The sequence below is a fragment of the Neopsephotus bourkii genome, unplaced genomic scaffold, assembly GCF_033783945.1.
Source record: "Neopsephotus bourkii isolate Nb327-2 ecotype Australia unplaced genomic scaffold, CSIRO-AGI_Nbou_v1 NB_1624, whole genome shotgun sequence".
Classification (NCBI taxonomy): domain Eukaryota; kingdom Metazoa; phylum Chordata; class Aves; order Psittaciformes; family Psittacidae; genus Neopsephotus; species Neopsephotus bourkii.
In genome coordinates, this window is record NW_026902099.1 from 12,051,061 (window position 1) to 12,070,511 (window position 19,451).

Genomic DNA, 19,451 nt, shown 5'->3' on the forward strand with positions numbered 1-19,451 from the left:
TTCAGAAAATGTGTCTAATTTTTTCCTGTGATTCATTGTGAGCAAAAAAATTCCTATGTGCAGGAATATCGTCAGGACATACATAGTCAGTCAGCCTTTTCTTGGCAGGGGTAGTGAAGTAGTAAAAATTAGGGCTTTTCCTCTGCTTGGATCCTGGATGAGAAAAAAATCAGGAGTAGGTATAGTCAGAGGAGATTAGCTAAAAAGTTGTTTCTTGGTCCCAGTCAGACTGGAAATGTGAAGGACGTGCCTCAAGTGAGTAATACTTTTTGCTTGAGAATACTGACTCCACCTGTCTGCTGCAGCGTTCCTCCATATCAGAGACCACTAAAGTGCTGGCCCAGTCAGCGTGCCCTATTAATTACATTGTAATTTGTTGTTTACAAAGCAAACCAGCTCCAAAAGTAGAGTAAATGATACACTCACTGTAACTAATAGCCTGACTCATAAAGTACTCAACATACAGTAATCAGATGTTGGAACTGGAGCCTCTTTAGGTACCCCATGAGCATTCAGGCTGCTTACCTTACAGTTTGAGGAATTGGTTTGTTGGGTTTTTTCCTCTTTTCCTGAATCTGGTTTTGACTTGAAAACTGTTCTGGGTTTAGAAACTCTTCACAGGAGCATAGTGTGAACAATGAGATCTATATGCTCTCTCCTTTGTACGTATTAATATTTATTTATATAGCTTTCAGATAACAATAGCAAAAATATTTTATTTATCCCTCACAATTTTTAGTAGCTCAGTTTTACATACTCATTAACAGCAACAGTATAAGCAGACATGATTTATGTAGTGGGAAGAATGTGCATGAAAGGAAGGTTTGACACAGCTGCACCTCTCTGACAAATGTTTTGGCCTTGTGGTAGTTTCTGTAGTAGTAAATGTCTTTTCTACAGATTTATATTGCTCTTCAATGCCAGATGACCAAAAGGGTTTGTCCAGCTTTAAAAGTTTCTAGATTCTTTAATAATACTCCTTTTTGTGCTGGTTTTGGCTGGGATAGTGTTAATTTTCTTCATAGCTGCTTAGTAGGGGGCTATGGATTTGATTAGTGCTGAAATCAGTGTTGATAGCACTGGGATGTTTTAATTACTGCTGAGCAGTGCTTTCACAGTGTCAAGGCCTTTCCTGCCTCTCGCACCACCCCAACAGCGAGCAGGCCGGGGGTGTGAAAGTTGGGAGGGGACACAACCAGGACAGCTGACTTCAACTGACCAAAGGGATGTTCTGTGTCTTATGACGTTATTCTCAGCATATAAAGCTAGGGGAAAAAGGAAAGGGAGCTGCTCAGGGTGGTAGCATTTCTCTCCCCAAGTTAACTGGTACATGTGATGGAGCCCTGCTGTCCTGGAGATGGCTGAACACCTGCCTGCTGATGGGAAGTGGCGAATTAATTCCTTCTTTTGCTTTGCTTGTATGCACAGCTTTTACTTTACCTGTTAAACTGTGTTTATCTTAATGAATGATTTTTTTCACTTCTGCTTTTCTGATTCTCTCATCCACCCACCAGGCTTAGTTGCCAGGTGGGGTTAAACCACATTTTTACAACTCATTTATTTAACCTGAATTTGTGTAATGCTGTGTAGTTTGCTGTTATTAATGAGACATTTTTGATAAATCACTCTTGCAATTCAAGAATGGCTCATATTTAAGGATAATAACATTTTACTTCAGGGTAAGTATTCCAAGTATTTTTTTGGGAGTTGGCATTTTAGCAAGTCTGTTTGCTTTGGCCTGACTGCCTAGACTTTCCTATTCAGCAGTTGTACAAGAGCTGCTGCATGTTACTTTGCAGCAAAATACTACATTTGTGGATAAATAAAATGAGGTAGATATGGTAGGAATATGGTTTATGGTAGGCATAAGTTTCTTTAAAAAGGCACAAGCATAGGCTAACAAGAAAATGCTTTTGAAAGGGTTTGGGTTTGTATTTTACGGGGAGACAGAGCCTGGTTTTAATCATATCTGTCATATGCTCTCAAAACAGCAGTGCAGAGGGGCTGTTGCCAGGTATGTTAGAAACCAGTTGTATTTCATGATGTAACCATATTCAGTGAAGCAAATATACCTATCTATCTACTGTTTGAAGATCCTTTCTCAAGTATCTTCTGCTTGTGATGGTTGGAGTAAGGCTGCTAGCTAATTTAGATCTTCGGTCTGATCTTGTGTAGATAGATGCTTTTTTAAAGCAGACAGACCAGCCCAAGCAACAGGAACCTGTTGTATTGATCAGGTCTCATCTGCATTAACAAATAACTTTGTTAATGTTTGTATTGTAGATATTGAAAAGTAATAGGAGAAATAATTGGTTTTGATTCCAGTGATGAAAGCACTGCAAGAGGTGACATGTCTTGCAGCTGGTGGAGCTTACACAATTAGTTACATTCAGAGAAGAATGCAGTGTTAGAATAGGGGTATGTGCACCAACCGTGATGTGTTTGTGACAGATTTAGGTAGCGAAGAGATATATTCACCACCAGTAGGTTTAGTGATTGTCTTGCTGACAATACGTTGCAGTCACACTGGCTACCAGCAAAAGACATGTTAGTGTCAGCACAAAAAAATAGCCTTGCTGTTTGTAAATCCCCAGATGGTGATGAGTTTGTAGGAGCCCAGGTGCTGTTGGAAGGAGGGGAATTTTCTTAAATGCTGTTGTTTCTGTTTCTCTTCACTTTTACCAATAACTCCTATTCTCTTCAAGTTTAATTTCCATCTTTGGGAAAAGATACAGCAAATCTGCTTGTATCCATGCTGTTACCTCAGTCAGTGACTAGGATAACAATCAAGGCTGTAATTCAGCTTAAAGGATCTGTAGGTCTGTGCACTGATAATGCTGCGCTGCAAAATGTTTATCCTTGGTGGCAGACTTAGCCCACTATTAGTGAGAGCTTCTGGTCTATGTTATTTCTTTAGTTGCACATGCCTGCTGATAGATTCCAGTATGCTATCTGTCTTTTAAAGCTGTATTGTCTTTCCTTGGCTCACAAAAAATGGTGTAAGATTAGCGCTTCCTAACTCTTCAAGAAATGTGTGATGCCACCTTTCTCTTAATATAAAGGTGCAAATATCTAAAATAATAGTGTCATAAAAAATGAATTTCTTCAAGGCTGTCGTCAATTAATAGATAGAAGATGAGAGCAGGAGCTTGATGTAGCTACATACGTCTGTTTTAGTTTACCTCCCTCCCATCTCTCTTTCTGCTTTCCCCTTTCCTTTTTATTAACTGTACAGCTAACAAAGGGGAATTTGGCTTTTCAGCGTAAAGCTAGCATTTGAAAATAGTGTTCTTCTTCTCCCTTCACGTTACCAGCTTGAAGATAATTGCTACATCATTGTAACATTGTCTTGTTTGATTTATTTTTGTTCGTGTTAATGCTTTGATCTTTGATCTGATCTGATTGGCTGACATCTTATTTTTATAGTACTTATTCTGCCTCTTCTCTCCCCCTTTGCTCATTGCACTTATCTTACAGTTAGAAATTTGGATATGGTTTTCGTAAGGGCATAGCACAGGTAAAATACAGGTACTGACTTACTGTGGGACAGCTTGTGCTGCTAAGGCATGTTGGCACATATATCAGTTATCCTCTGATGACAAAGATACTTTTAAAGCTTTATTATCTGCACTAACTTATGACATGGTGTACCACATTTCTCTGCATTTCACCACTGAGTATGAGGATAACATTCTGCATCTGATCTTGTTTTATGAAGTCAATGAGCCTTTAGCTGTGAATGGAGTCAAACCAGATTCAAGTTCCTAATGAATGTCCATTAATGGTATTCTGGTATGTGATAAATTTGAGCTGATGAATTATGTGGCAGTATTCTCTTGTTATCTCTCCTATTTGCTTTAGAAATCGCTGTAACATATATTTAAGTAGAGAGTATTCATAAAGATGTCTGAAAATGAAGCTGTACGGAGAACTATGACGATGTAATGACATAGTTTTACCACACAAATTTGCCATGTGGTATAAATCTGGCTGGTTCTTCTTTTCTGATAGTGTGTTTATAAATCATGGAACAAGCAATCTGTCTTAGACTGAGAAGATGTGACTGGTAACATTTTCTTGGTAATAGTAAGGAAATAGGGGGGTCACTTATGAAAATAAAACAGTCTGTGGCTGCATTTCTTTTAAATGCATGTGTTAAGCCTGCAGATTTGGAACACATTGTTACTTCACTAATACATGGGATGTTACAGTACAAAAATCCCTTGTTGACCTTCTTAAATTAATCTCTCCAGCATTAGTTATTTCCTTGTTTTCAGTGGGAAGACAGCAGAGCTTAAATGTGTACAGCATGTTTAAGTGGTAAGATTGGTGCTCACAAAAAAATTCATTGCAGTCTAAACTAGAACAAAATCTTCTAAATAGAAAAGAAATGTATTTCTGCTTTGGGGTATTGCTGTGTGTGTTTGCCATATATGCATGTGTGTAACTGCTGAGAAAACTGCTGTGCAGTAAGATACTAGAGCTAGATTTAACCCTCTGGAGTTTTTGCAGCTGCTTGAAGCCAAGCTTTCATATGTTGGGAATTCTATCTATTTTGTTTTAGGAAAGCTATTTACTTTCCTCAACTGTTTTCTAGCCTGTTTGCCTGTATAGAAATCCACAGAAATGGTATAGAAATGCACATGCTCTCTGTACTTAGATAAAACATTGCCATTTTTTTCTCATAATCTCAAAAGTCTGACTGCTTGCATTTGCTCCCTGATAATGTTCAGTGATAGGTTCAGTGGTATTGTGATATGTTCCAAGAAAAAGAAAATCAAAGCACTGAACAAGTGTTAAGATTTTTGCCTTTTGTGTTTGTTGTATTCAGTTTGTGGTTTTTATCACCACTGGGTCCTGTGCTTCAGTCAAAGAAAATTTCAAATTCAAATGAGGAAATTAGATCTGCATAACCATTACATGTGCAATCAGTGCATTTCTTTGTGGCATGACAAAAGTCTTTGGCTTTTAATTGTGTTGTGAATAATAATCTCATGATCTGTGAGTATAAGCAGAGCTTGAAAAAATTCATATCATAGTGGATAGTGAGTGGGAGGCTTTCAAAAGATGTGCCTTTGTTTCTCCAGAATGTAATGTTCAATAAATGTGTAATACGCTCCTAGTCAAATTCAGTATTTGCCAGTTCATAGGTAAACTGTGAAGATACATTATCCACAGGACAGTTTCTTGTTGAATGGCATTTTATTTTGAACCCACAGGTCTAGTGGTTGCTTTAAAGGCAAAAAAAGTGAGTACACATATATTACTCTTAAGTAGTTCTACAGACTGAAGACATGGTGGTGAAATGCAGAATAACCTTGTATTAGGCAAACTTCTATTTGGCATGCCAGTGCACTGCAGGCTTTAGTGCACAGAAGCTATATTGTTACTGCTGGAACAACTACTTTGTTCTTTTTATTCAGTTTTGCACAATTCCCAACATAATGGAGTCCTAAACCTTTAGCTACTTTGGTAATATAAATATTAGTTCTTGCTCAATGTACAATAAATTTGTGACACTTATAAACAAAAGCTCTCCAATTTTTACTGTATTTTCCAAGACTGCAAATGAGCTAAATCTAAATGAAAGGGAAGAATTATTTTGAAAACCATTTTTATATCAACATCAAAATACCAGCTTGTTTCTCTGTAAAAATATGCTCAAATAAACAGTCTTTAAAACTCAATTTTAAAGTTTCCATGGAGACCTAAGCTGCAGAAGTTGGCTGTGTCATAAACACAGTTTCTGAGAAAGTACCATTTCATGCACTTTGAGGTATTTGAGTTCAACTCTATTGTTCTTAGGTTCTGCCTTTTATGCTGTCTGATCAAAAAGCTACATAGCTGAGGATTGCACAAATGTTTTCAAATAACCACAGTGAAAAAGTGTAAGCGTTTGTAGGTTCAGCCTGGATAGTTGGCACATAAAAAAAATGAAGCATTCCTCAAGCATAGCTCTTAAGAAACATGCTCATGGGGGTAACAGCATCTTGGGCTGTGTCCACAAGATCATAGCCAGTTGTTTAAGGGAAGCTGTCATCCCCTGATTGGTGTTGGTTAGACCATGCCTGTTGTAGGTTCTCCGGTGCAAGACTGATATTAATTAACTGAAGTGTGGCAGCAAAAGCCTCACACTGTGCATGAGCTCTGAGAGGCCAGGCTGGGGGAGTGGGGCTTGTTGAGGCTGGAGAAGCAGCAGTTTTGAGGGTAGCTAAGTCACCGGTGTGTACCTACAAGATCAATAACATCAATGGTGTGTGGTGCGGTAATGAGAGATAACGTATGTAAATCGAAATAGGAGAAGGTCCATGTTGTGGTTTAACCACGACTGGTTGAACCACGCTGGCTGGTTAAACCATGACAGTCCATCTGGATATAAAGAAGAAATTGAGGACAGTTAGACACTAGAATGGTGTGTGGTCTCTGTAACTAAAGGTTTTGAATACCCAACTGGCTAGAGCTCTGAGCAAGCTAATCTGACCTTCTAGCTGACCCTGCGTTGAGCAGGAGGTTGGACTCTGAGGCCTTTTGAGGTCCCTTTCAATGTGAATAAACTGATTCCAGAAACAATCGATGCAGATTTTCTACAAGGCAAATGTTGGTGTAATGAAGATTTAATTAGTCTCTCTTGACTTGGATCTTATCCAACATATTCCTAGTGATTTTCCAACTGCATTTTAATAAGCTGTGGATGATACAGAACAGTGGTAAATCGTGTTTAGCCTCTGGGATAAGCAGGAGAGGTGGTTGCAGCTGAGAAAAACCTAGTTGCACTTTGAAGTTTTGCTTCTCATTTGAACATCACAGGGCATCCAGGCTCAAATGTCTGGCCACTGAAGGGATGAAGAGAAACATATATAATGACACTTCTGGCTTCCTTGCTTTTCACATTTTCCAAATCTTTGACTGCAGAAATATGACTATTATATTTTCTATGAGGCTGTATCTTGGAGAAAATTATCCAAAGCAGGGAAAGTTTGCTTTATTTTTGTTTTGGGGTTGGGTTGTTTTTTTGTTTTTGATATTTATCTTTTTTCATAAACTTCCCATGCATGTATTGCCAAGTTTGCTCAGAGGTTATTCATAATGGATCTACTATCAAATAGGAATGTTTCAAAAAGTAATTTCTCTTTCAGTGGGGTATTATGCCCTCTTCTGTCGTGAAATAAGAAATCTCTGTATTTCCCTTATAGCAATATTAGTACTTACCTCATTTAACACTCCACAGTAGATTGCAAAACATAATTCCAAAAATGAAATTTGCCCTAATGGAACTTCCAGGAATTTTACAAGAGTGCTAATGTCAGTGCGCTCTGGTGGTATATTTTGATAGGATTAAGTAGGAAAAATGTCCCTTAGGATTATCTTCCCATCTATGAAAAAGAATGTTGGTTGAATGCAAGCATGGCAATGTTGACATTTTTTAGCAAGAATCGATGCCAACATATTACACACCTAATTTCGGTCCTAGGATAAATGGATTATATTGCTTGTGTTTCTCTGTGTACTAGGATATACAATATCATTCTTCCAAATGACAGTCAATATTCTATTTTATATGAAGCTTTTAGTAATTTTGTTAGGTGATTAAGTAAATCACCACCCTTCACTGGTCTTTCCCTATTTTTATTGATAAGGCTGAAACTTTTAAAAAGGAAGTGTTTCATTCTTTTATATCTTGAGGAAGGTTGCATCTGGAATTAAGATCCAAATGAGATGTACTTTGCAAAAGTGTTGTTCAACATACCTCTCATAATTTTTTCTTACAGTGAAAGGTTTTTTTTAAGACTGAATAGAAATGGTTTGCCAAAATGTCCAGAAAAGCCTGAAAGGCACTGTTCTCTCTTTGTGGTAAGTTCTTCCTATTCTCAATCTTTGTTGCGTTGAAAATAGAAGCTGAATTAAATTGCTATTCTCTGTGGGACTTAGAACTGCTCCCTGAGCTTGTACAGTGTTATGAGCATCATCTGTAAACGCTGGTTGAAATATATTGCTGAACTCTCAACTTGAATGTTTTCTGGCAATAGGTGGACACTCACGTAAACTTCAATGTGGGTGTACATACCAGTCCTTCCTGCAAGAAGGACCAGTTAGTTTTCTTCCTTGTGCTTTTTTTACACTTTTTTTAGAATGTGCACCACTCTCACTTTCACATTCTTACTTTCTTTCCTGAATCTTACTTGGAATTGTACAAATGTATTGCTGCTGTTCAAGATATGCAGTAAGTTTTCTGTATCCTCCCACGGATTTTGCTGCATTACAGCATATTCTAGCCCATAATATTTTAAGACAGTTGGTTTGTGTGCATGACCGCCAATTTAAAGTGTTAAAGGGATGATTTTTTAATGCTGTATAAATGAACTTGCTGTTCATTTATCACTTTCACTGGCAGTAAAAGCAGTGTGTAAAGACCTTTTTAAATGTCACATTTTAACCGTGATTCAGAAATAATGAGGTTCTGATCTTGCGCAGGATTTGGGTAGCAGTGAACTCAGGAAGGACATTTATATCACTGTGCACATTATCCGAATAGGTAGGTATAATTGTGAGTAGAAATCTTAAATTTTTCAGTCATGACAATAAATAAACTGGGGGACCATCTCTGGGATTTGTTAGATTAGTAAGGCCTTTAAATTATTTTTTTTTTAAAACATAAAAGCCTGGTTTTTTATGAAAAAAAATGCTTTTGATTACTCAGCTTTTTTTGTGTTATTTTTCAAGTGTAATGATAACTGAGGTTAGATGCAGGATAGTTTGACACTGTCACATAACAAAATGAACATATCAAATATGCACTGTGTTAAGATGATGGAGTTGTTACTGGGGAGCCCATTCTTGTTCCAAAGAGAGTAATTTCAAGCATCCTTTGTTCACAGAAAAACTTGCCTGGCAATTTAATGTACCTAATTAGTATCTAAGATCTGATGCATATCTGAAATTGTTCAGATTAATTTTGTCTTCTACTTAACCTCTTTAAAAATCAGGAGAGAGAAAGCCTCAGTAATTTTAATCCCTGATGCTACAGACATATCCACTCTTCTAGAACAAAGCAAAAGAGAAGTGTACATTTGTGTTAGGTGTTTATTTTAAGAAGTTATCCTCTGGGCTGTACTCATGTGAAACAATAATCTTAGAGTCTGCTTCTGACTCTTAGCTATACTCTTCTCTTTGAAACTGTCTTTAGTTGCATCAGTGCAGTACTAAGTATAACTTTTCTTCCTTTTTTAAAGATATTCTGGTTTGAAATATAGTTGCTTTAATTTGTGCTGAGTTCAGAAACAAGTTGTTACAAAGTAAACGCTATTTTATGGCTTTGAGGAATAATTTTTCATGGCATTTTCATGCTGTTTTAGTGTTTCAACAGAATATCAAAATACCATGTTTTGGTTTTATTGGCAAGGATTGGGAAAAGGTATAATAAACTCTGATGTAAGTATATTGGGTAAAGATAAATGCTCTAAAGAAGAATAAGGTCTGGATTTTTTCCTATTGTGTAGTTTTCATATATATTCTCAGTCAAGTTTATAAATGAACCACTGAAATATTAAGAATTTAAAATAAGATTTGTATGCTGCATGGTGTGAAAATTAACAATTACTCTTCTAGCTGCTATGATGCAGAGGAATATTTGGAGTAGGCATTGCCCTGCAGCAACTGCAACCACAGGCTTTTCTTGTCAGAAATTAAGACTTGTTGGGAAAGATACATAGCTGCCTGTGCCCAATTGAATAAAATGCTTAGAAAGTGCAGTTTCAAATGCCAGGAACACAACGAGAAGATTGATCCATTATATTTAAATCAAATAGAAAAGGCTAGGAAAAATATTTTGTTTGAAATCTCTTTTCCTTGGCTGCCTTCTTTCTTTCCTTAATATAAATTGCTCTTCTGCCCTTTGTCATCTTTCCTCCCTGTGTTGCATCTCTACTTCATTTTTCTGCAGCTGGTCGATTATCCCCTTGCTAGCCAGTTGCCTCTTTGGAAGCAGCATTTGATTATTAAATTGTAATGGCTCCACCGCAACACCTCTCATGTAAATCATGGTTACCAGCAAACACAGTAAAATAATTCTTATTGAACAGCAAATGTTGAACACTCCGTCATGTCTGAAGTCTAAATTAGATTTGGTGATGTCATGAGTGTGCTATCACTGGCTATCAGAAATGCGTTTGTTGAGTGGAGGTCATGAGAGGGTGAGCAGTACCGCTGGTCTGAGACCTTTCAAGGTCACCATATATTTAGTGGACTTCTTGTACCAGTTGGTATCCTAACATAGTATAAAGACAAACAAGCTTTGCAATGATTACACTTGACATCATCTTCTCAGGCCTTTCACCATACTGAGCTGGATTGCTGTCTGTGTCCTTTTTGTGTTTTTAAGAGAGACAGTTCCATGCATTATGCATCAAATATGTATTTTGTTTGGCAGGACGAATGGGAGCTGGAGAAAAGAAAAATGCCTGCAACGTACAATATAGACGGCCCTTTGGCTGTGCAGTCCTCAGTATTGCAGATTTGCTGGCAGGAGATTCAAAGGATGACCTCATCTTAAAAGTATACATGTAAGGAATGCTTTTTTTCTTTATTTTTGTAAGTAATTTAAAGTCAGTTTGCATCAGAAGCAATGGTGTTAAATGTGGTGCAAATAAATAGCTGTAGCTCCTTGTCTGTTCCAAAAAGGTATAGTGGCTAATTTGTGGGTTGGTTTTGGTCACAGTTTGGAAATTTTGGTTAGTTCTACAGATGTACCCTTTACCTTTAATATTATCCCACTTTATAAACACATCCTTTTAGATCCCTGCGTATGTTTCAGCATGTTCACATCCCTCTAAGAGTTTCTGGAGCTCTCTTTTTATGGCAACAAGAAGTGCTTTTAGGACTTTTTTTAAATTCCTTGTGCTGCCTAGGCAGCCAGTGGAGGTACCTTACACAAGAAAGTAGGCAGAGTATCTTTTTGTGAAATGAAGCAATTATATCATGGGAATAACAAAGGTGTATAAAGCAGTGAGTGCTGGAGAGTGAAAAATCAAAAGTAGATTTTAAAATTAATAGCTGATAGTAATTGGAAAAAAGTTCAATTTGTCTGGTTGTAGCAACACAGTGCCTGTAATTTCCTGCTGATCTTTGACATTATAGTAGGAACCAGTTCGTGGAGGGGTCTATTCTAAGCATGTAGAACTGGGGCACATATTGTCATGCACATGAGAGGAGTTCTGCCACTCCCAGGGTTAGCACTCAAACCTTGAAGGCACAGGATTCTTCCAGGTAGCCTTTCTTCTCTCCTCTGTATAACTCCATGCTGAATTAGAGCTGCTGGAATCAAGAGCTACAGAAAAGTAATTTAGTGTGACAATGGACATGTGGGCTGGCTCTTTTATAGACGCCCGGGACATTAAAGTCAAGTAAGTGCTTGCTATTGGTTAACAAATAGTTAGATCTTTCTGCCTATGATTTTTTTTAATTTTTATTTTTATTCAATCTGGGCTGTTTGTTTTAAACAGACAAAAACAATAGAGGAAGAAATGTCGCTCAAAGCCAGACTCAATGCTAAGACTACCTCTAGCCTAACCCATGAAAAATTATCATTAGAACATGGGTAGTTTTTCCTTATGGAAAAGCAGTTATTTTCTACATGTATACTGAAATGCCATTTGCTCTTTCAGTGACTACCTCCTGAAGATCACATCCTGTTTTAAGCAATTTGGAAATGTACAGCACAGATTTTTCCGTCTGCTAAGACCAGCTCTGAGTCCTGTGTCTCCTCCTGAGGGTCACAGGATAGATTTCTGTGTGGTTTAGAGATGAAGGTTAGATCTATACAAATGATGAACTTGGTCATGGCTGAGTTCCTGAGCATAATTGCTCATATCTTTCTCTCACCCTTTGCGACATGAAGCAGATATTTCTAGGGTGCCTTTGTCAAATGGTAAGAGCACTCTCTTTCTATTGAGACAGGCAGTTTCAGCGGGCTTTATTAGCTCCTATTGTGTTACTAGTTTTACGAACAAAAGAGGCTTTGTTTAGAGATAGGTTGTGAAGCTGGTTTGAAAAACTTGTGTTCCTATTTCAGAGTTAAGACAGTTATAATTTTTCTAGGTGCAACACAGAGAGTGACTGGTATCAGATCCATGAAAATATCATTAAAAAGCTGAATGCACGTTACAACTTGACAGGCTCCAATGCAGGTGAGTAAGTTGACATATTTCTGTTGGCATTCATAGGGTTTTCTTAGTTTGCAGCTGAAGTGGCTCTATTTTAGAAGGACTTGTTTATGAATTAAATATTTTCTCACATAGAGAAAAACACTCAGAGGAAAATATATGATGCTGCCATTCGTGTGCACGTTTAAGAAGTAAATGACTGGTTTTTTTCAAGTAACTATGTAATATAAACTTTTATTCTGTGCTGAGGAGCTACTATTTGCTGTGGAGATCTGTTCACATGTGGGACTGATCAACTGATTGATCCATGTAGCTTGACATTTCTGCTTCACATTTTCATCAAGAATATAAAATTTGCCATTGATGTTGTATGTTAAACTTCAGAAGAAAATGAACTAGGAGCTACCTGTGCAATCTCTTCTGCATTCCTACTGGTAGCTCTGCATTCCAGCTGATCAAGATGCAGAGTTGATATTTAAGAATTTAACCAATAGTCCTCCAAAGTCAGCCATATGTTACTATAACTGCCATCAAAATAAATTCAAGTGTGAGATTTAAGAAATGGGAGACAACTGACCTTTGTTATTGTAAGCTGAGGTTTGACCCATAGAAGATGCTGAATTTGCTTTTTTTTTTAATTTGCTTTTTTTTCCTTTTTTCTTGGTACCCATTTGCTAACTTCTGAATGCTCTCATCCAGGAATGCAGTCAAACTTGAAATGAAACCTGAAATGGAAGCTTATGAGTCTGTTTGCCTTGTATTAAAATACGTTTTTGTCCCTGTGAAATGTTAGCTAGTTGAAATATCGCTATGGAAAACTCTCATATGAACTCATTTTCGAGGTTGTACTGTAATTGTAATCCCTTCCATGTTGTAGACTTCATGCTTCTTTAATTTATTTTCAAGCATAATGGTTATTTGAAAATGTATGTTCAACAGTCTTTAGTGGATAACCAGGAAGCACATAAACGCTCGTGATATTTATAAAGACTGAAGTTATTTATTTAACCCTTTCTAATCCTGTCATTTTCTCATATAGAATCTAACCACATTTATACATATATTTAAGGTTTAGAGTATCATGCGTCTTACTGGACAATAAATATAAAAATCATGTAGTGAAAATACAAAAGCACATTACTAAGTATCATGTTCTGCTTCATAAATCTGTCAACCTTATTCATGAAGAGGAACTTATTCTTGGTTATTCTGACTGTCCATGCAATACCTGCTTACTCTGTGATACATCCATCACTTATCCTATTTCATTCTCATGAAATGAGAGTTCACCATTAAATGTCCTAGGAGACATTGGATAAATTTGCATACTCTTCAATTATGTGAATATTCAACATGAAAGACATGTGGGACATGAGATTTTTTTCCAGGTTATAGGGGACTGGTAACTAAAGCTAGCAAACTGAACATCAGGTACATTTTAGGGCTATCTAGGGGATAGAGGAAAAGAGACAAGAGCAGCACAGAATTCCAGTAGTGCATGTGAAGGTTGGAGAGGGAAGGAGGAAGTGAGCAGTAAAGTCAGTTGGAGTACTGAGCATCTGAAAGATGAACTATGGAAGGTTATTTACATTGCACACGTGACATTTGTTCCTCTGTGACTACTTACAGCCTGAAAAAATGCTTACAAGGCTTTAGCAATGTGTTCAGATACTTCTGCTGACACCTCATGGAAAATACTGTTGTTACATTTTATTTTTCCTTTGCTGTCTTTTCCTGTAATAGTATTGGATGGCTCATTCTGAAGCCTCATTAACCTTGTCTGCCACCTTATAGTTGTTAAAAAAGGAGAAAATCTTGCATTATAGGAGATACGGGTCTTTTCTCTCACTTGGGAAACATAGCTGGTGTAAGCCATCAAGAAAACTTGAATTTTCGGTTTATATTGCACTTGCCCTTTTCAAATCACTTTAAAAAGACACAATAAAGAAAACACAGTAAACACACAATAGCAAAGATGCTTCAAACTATTGTCTGTCCTCTAGGCTCATTTCCTCTTCACATTCTGTCCTGTACAGTTTCTTTGAGCTCAGGAGATTTTCACACAAAGTCTTTAGTTTCCAAAAATTCCTGTCTTCCACTGCTGAAACAGTTTATCAGATAATTCAAAATATTCCTCAGAAAAAACAATTCTCTCAGTTTTCTGGGGAAATCTAAAAAGGAACCAAAATGTACTTTCTGTATGTGAAATACATATTGACAGACAATAGCATTTGTATTTAGCTTTCAAACTTCCAGTTCCACAAAAAGTACTTTCTCTACTTCAACTCATGGCAGCTCTTAAGTACAGAATCATTTTGAATCTTATTCTCAGATTGTGTCTAAAAATGATCAAATCAAGGTGAATTGATAGCACGGCCCTCAAAGAATCAGGGGACAGTTGTTCATCCCCTTTCCTGTTAGTGGAATGAGGAATGAGAGGACTCAGTCTCATGGATAATTTAGCACCCTTTGCTGGACTGGAAACTGGAATGTGTTTTCTGCATGAATTTCCAGCCTAGAGGCTGGAGGAGCAGGTAGTGAATCAAATCACCATGTACTAGTAGTCTTTGCAGCTCATGTCAGGTATTAGCTTATTGGAAACACCACATGTTCTAGTGTAAGATCAAAATATAAATGCAGAAGCCAAATTGTATAGCCTTTCCTGCATTTAGTAAGAATTTCCTGTTATTTCTTACATCGAGTTTGTCGTATTTGTAGAATAAATAGGTTTCACTAATATCTGCATTGGAGCTGGCTATAAAAACTATTTTTCCTATATTTTTCCTTAGAATTAGAAGCCAGTTACTTCATTTTAAAATGAAAAAAAAAAAAAAATCTGTGGAAAAAATATTATTCCTGCATAGAGGTCACATGTAATTACATCAGTCTTACATGGAAAATAACACATTTCTATTTCTGTATCTGTAGGAACAGAGAACAGTGAAATGCATACTACAGATAGAAAAAACAGTTACTGGCTTCTGTCAAACCATATAAAATCATCCTTTATCCCATTATGGTGTATTTTAGAGAGAAGCCTAGCCAAAGTCATTGCTTTTACATCAAAGCTTGGGCTGCTGTCAAATGTCAGAATCTCCTTGTAGGGTTTGCAGTGTGGGTCATAGTTGCAGATCTTATTCTTTGTATGTGACTGTGAAACTGTACTCTGGACCTTTCCTGGGACTACAGTAAACTGCTTTGTAAACTGTGATTGATCATAAAATAGCTGCTTCATCTGCCCACAGAATTACTGTGCCATGAACCTGTTGATATTTAAAATGGTTTGAAGTGCATTTTATTGAGAGGAGCAAGGGAGCAAAGCCAAATCTGGTCATCATTAAACATGGTTCTGTAAAAATATAAATAAAGAAAATTGTGAATGCTACTCCATTTGTACATACTTATGCAGCATCATGGATTACTTACTTCCTTCTGATTTTTAGTAAGATTTTATCATGTGCAACTTTCTATTCTATTCTTGCTTATAGCACTATTTCTTTTCTTCCCCTTCCCATTCTTTAGACTTTCAAAAGTTGAAACGGATTTTTTTTTTATTTAGTACATGATAATGAAAGGACTGTCAACTAATTGGTGCAGTGCTTTAAGTGTTGTGGTTGTAGCAGTCCTTTGGACTCTGGAGGTAGAGAGTTCTTGTCCATAAACATTACTTATGATTATGAACAAGTTACATAGTTAAACAGTGATGGTTCTTACTGTAATCCCTACTTAAACTCTAACAGCATCTTCCAAGTGCCTTCTTAGGCACACGATCATCCTGTAGGTACGTAAAGCTGAGGTAACTTTGTTTTCTGACATTGCTTGAAGTTGAGATTGGAGTGGGGAGCTGGAGGGACCTGGGACAGTTGCACAGTCGGTGTACAGGTGAGATAGATTGAGCTGCTTGGGCACTAAGCTGAAAAAAAGTTCTGGGGATGATTGCTGTGATTCTTGTGCCCATGCTGTTTAAGGGAATATATAAATATATAAATATGGGTTTACCATAGAAATCATTTACTCCAGTGTTTGAGACATTCTTCAAAGACAGAAAATGTCTTAGTTCAGACTCTGATTTGGAAAAAAAGGGTTTCCAGTCTGTCTCACATGTCCCAGATGAGCATGCTAATCACTTGGCTTCTCAGACTTCCCTGCAGCTACTATTCAACTTTGTGTACTATCAGATGATATTCATTATGCCATGGGGAAAGTGAAAGTGGCCCTAAAGCCTGCCAGTTTTCCCAAGTGTGATCTGTATTCATGACATCTTAGCAAATCCTGTAGTGCGAGATTTAAACCTTGTTCTTGTGTTACATGTGAATATTCTCCCCAGTGAGAGATCTTATAAAAATCATACTAAAAAACTGATGAAAAATGCACAACTTCCTTCATCCTCCTTTGAGAAAAAAGACTGGATATCTTCGTTTTAAAGGGTTGCAAAGCATTCCTTTTTTTTCTCCACTTTTTGCTTTAGGTTCCTAATATTCTCATGTGTAAGCTTCTGTGTAAATGCCAATTTAGATTCCTTTATAATGAGTCTTGAAAGGCTGTATGCGCTTGATGCAGAAATTCTTGAGAGCTGAGACAAGGGTACACATGCTTTTCACTTGTTACAGCAAGGGAGGTGAAAATCCTTTCAAATCCTACAGAGAATAACTTACTTGTTTAAGAAATTGTAAACGTATCTAGCTGCTTTGTAGCTTTGGACTCTTGCATGAATTCCACGAAAATAGCAAATAGAGTGGGAAGGTCTTTTCCTGTGTGATTATCTTGGAATGCTCTGATGAACTAGACAAGAGTGATGTAACCTAATTGCATGTTCACTGAATGCAGTGTGGTGTATTCTGTGGTCACAATGCCAAATGTACATTGCAACTCCACTGGAAATACTTAATTTTACATTAACTGATGGGACGGCCTTAAGCTTTAGAGTAAACAGATTCAGGACAGTGGGATTTTTCTTGCCACTCCTGGCTCCAGCATGTTAATTCTTTAGCTGTTCCATAGGCGGTCAAACTACAAGTCTTGAAAAATCTACATAAATCATCCACTTGCATGCAGTTTAGGTCATAAAAAGAAAGTATAAAAGAAATTATTGTATCTAGTAGTTGGCAGGAACATAGATGTTTTAATATCATGGAGGGAAGACCTGAATCGGGAAGCTGTTTCTAAGACAAATCCAGGTTGTGGTTTGATTTGCAGAAGATTAAGTTTGTCAGCCACAAACTTAATATTTTTAAAAAACTAAGACTCACAAGTAGGTTTTTCAAAAGAATAGTTTACTATCTGTAGTAAATTCAAAGTTGTTTCCATGTGGCTGTGCAAAACCCTTTGGGCAGGGGGTCATCCAAGGTGATGCTGTCTAACTAAAGGAAACTGGTCTGTGAATGGGCAACTGCATAGTGTCATGATTGAAGCATGGAGGACTCACAACCCCTATTGTTGATAGATATTTGCCAAGAATCCCATGATGAGGAAGGAGAAACTGACTTCTTAGAGGGCAAAGTTATTAATCAAATTATACAGTAAGTTAGGTTGGAAGAGTTCCCAGGAGGTTGTGAGGTCCAACACCAGTTCAAAGAGGAACCAACTTCAAACTGGGATCTAACTTTTTTGAAGTTCAGTGAAGTTGCCTGTTCAAAAGACATATTTCATTACACTGCTATCATTTTCATTCAACCAGACCAAAGTAAGTTTCATAAAGCAAACATCCCTGGGTTTAGGGAACTATTGTTACCTCATATGTGCAGTTTCTAACCCAGTGTATGTTGGCACTAAATCTCACTCTATGTCAGTGAGTCTAGGACTCAGTCAGAGAAGGCAGGAGGTAGAGCAGCCCAAGATTTGAACTCTTCTGACAAGACACAAGTTCTGGGACAACTATGACAATGGAGGTAGTTGGATACAAACGATGGTACATGCTTTGGGACAATATATGTCTTCCTACACCTATTTTCCTGCATTCAGCAGCCTCTTGGCACTCTAATATTATATTTTCTCCATGGTTGCTGTTAAACACTGAGAAATTAAAAAAACAGCCAACCAAGCAAAACCAAAGAGGTGGAAATCCATACACTTTGTTTCATCACCTGTTTCAGAAAAGGTAGGCTTTGGCTTACAAATTCCTGGACTTGAAGGGGAAAGCCTTTCAGAGGCATTAATTACCTTCTAGTGGAGAAATATTAGAAGTCCCGTGAAGTGAGGTAGCTGAGGAGCATTACTGTTCCACATTTTGTGTGATGAAAAGCTGCAACAGATAGAATGCATTAGGGAATTTGTAGCTTAGTGGAAGTTTACAGAGTGTGGTATTTCTAGGAACATAGCTGTGGTAACTTACAGTATTTTCTAAGTACTGTGGAAGAAGAAGAATTAGTGTGACTGTTTGCATGACACTACTCTCCAGCAGTTCACAGCGCTATCCCACTCAAGGGTTGTTGCAAGGAGAGCTTCTTCCTGTGAATCATCATGAGACGTGCCAGATGGGAAACAAAATATGCATTCCCTGCTGGGAACAGCTATAGTTGTTAGCCACAAAAAGGAGACGCAGGCTGACAGTGGAGAACTGACTGGAGCAATGGAGGAATCAGAGCAGGAGTGGTAATGTGTTCTCAATAGAGAAGATAGAGCAGAATGAAGTACCTAAATATTAGGTTACTCCTGAGCGTATGATTAATCACAGAGAAATTTTCTGATGCTTGCCTTTTCTCAGCAGGGATCACAGATGTCAGTGGTGCTCTGAAATGTGTTTTGTGTATAAACGACTAACATTTAGACAGCAAGTGCATTTGTTTAATTACTCAAGTTCCATGACAATTTATTAATCTGTCATTTTTAATCTTTGTCACATTTTGTGAAGAGATTTTGTGACAATGTGTATTCCATTTTGATGTGTTTAAGAATTAGTTGTCACTGAAAGCTGCAATTTGAAATACATTTAAAATAAGAATAGTGCTCGTATGTGCTTCACTAAGTTCACAATGAACTAAGGCATTTCTTTTTGTTCTCAACAAAAGTTAAAGCTGAAAGATTAAGTTTGTAAAGAATTTTGCACATAAATTGTTCAAGATCGTTTGGCCCTTAATGACAACTTTGACATATAAAAAAGCCAGTTTTAGAGCAGATTTTTAGACAGTGATTTGTAGAACTTGTAGTAAAAGTACTTAAATACTTTTTACAAGCTGGATGATGTTGTTCCACAATCTTATATAAAGCCATTTTCTCAAATTCAGGAGTAACCAAATATCTAAAATTTGTAGCCTAATCTAGCAGTTAATATTAATTATGGCAGTTTTGGGAAAA

At 37.2% G+C, this 19,451-nt stretch overlaps 1 protein-coding gene across 2 annotated transcripts in view; it reads left to right on the top strand.

Annotated features, from left to right (window-relative positions):
* The window catches only part of DOCK4 (dedicator of cytokinesis 4), a 249,616-nt gene that overhangs the window by 117,587 nt on the left and 112,578 nt on the right, over positions 1-19,451 (top strand). For both annotated transcript variants that reach the window (XM_061373099.1, XM_061373098.1), the window contains 4 exons: positions 7,770-7,851; positions 8,473-8,533; positions 10,427-10,559; positions 12,094-12,182. In XM_061373099.1, the coding sequence (XP_061229083.1) occupies positions 7,770-7,851; positions 8,473-8,533; positions 10,427-10,559; positions 12,094-12,182 (365 nt within the window). The remainder of the gene's footprint in view (positions 1-7,769; positions 7,852-8,472; positions 8,534-10,426; positions 10,560-12,093; positions 12,183-19,451) is intronic.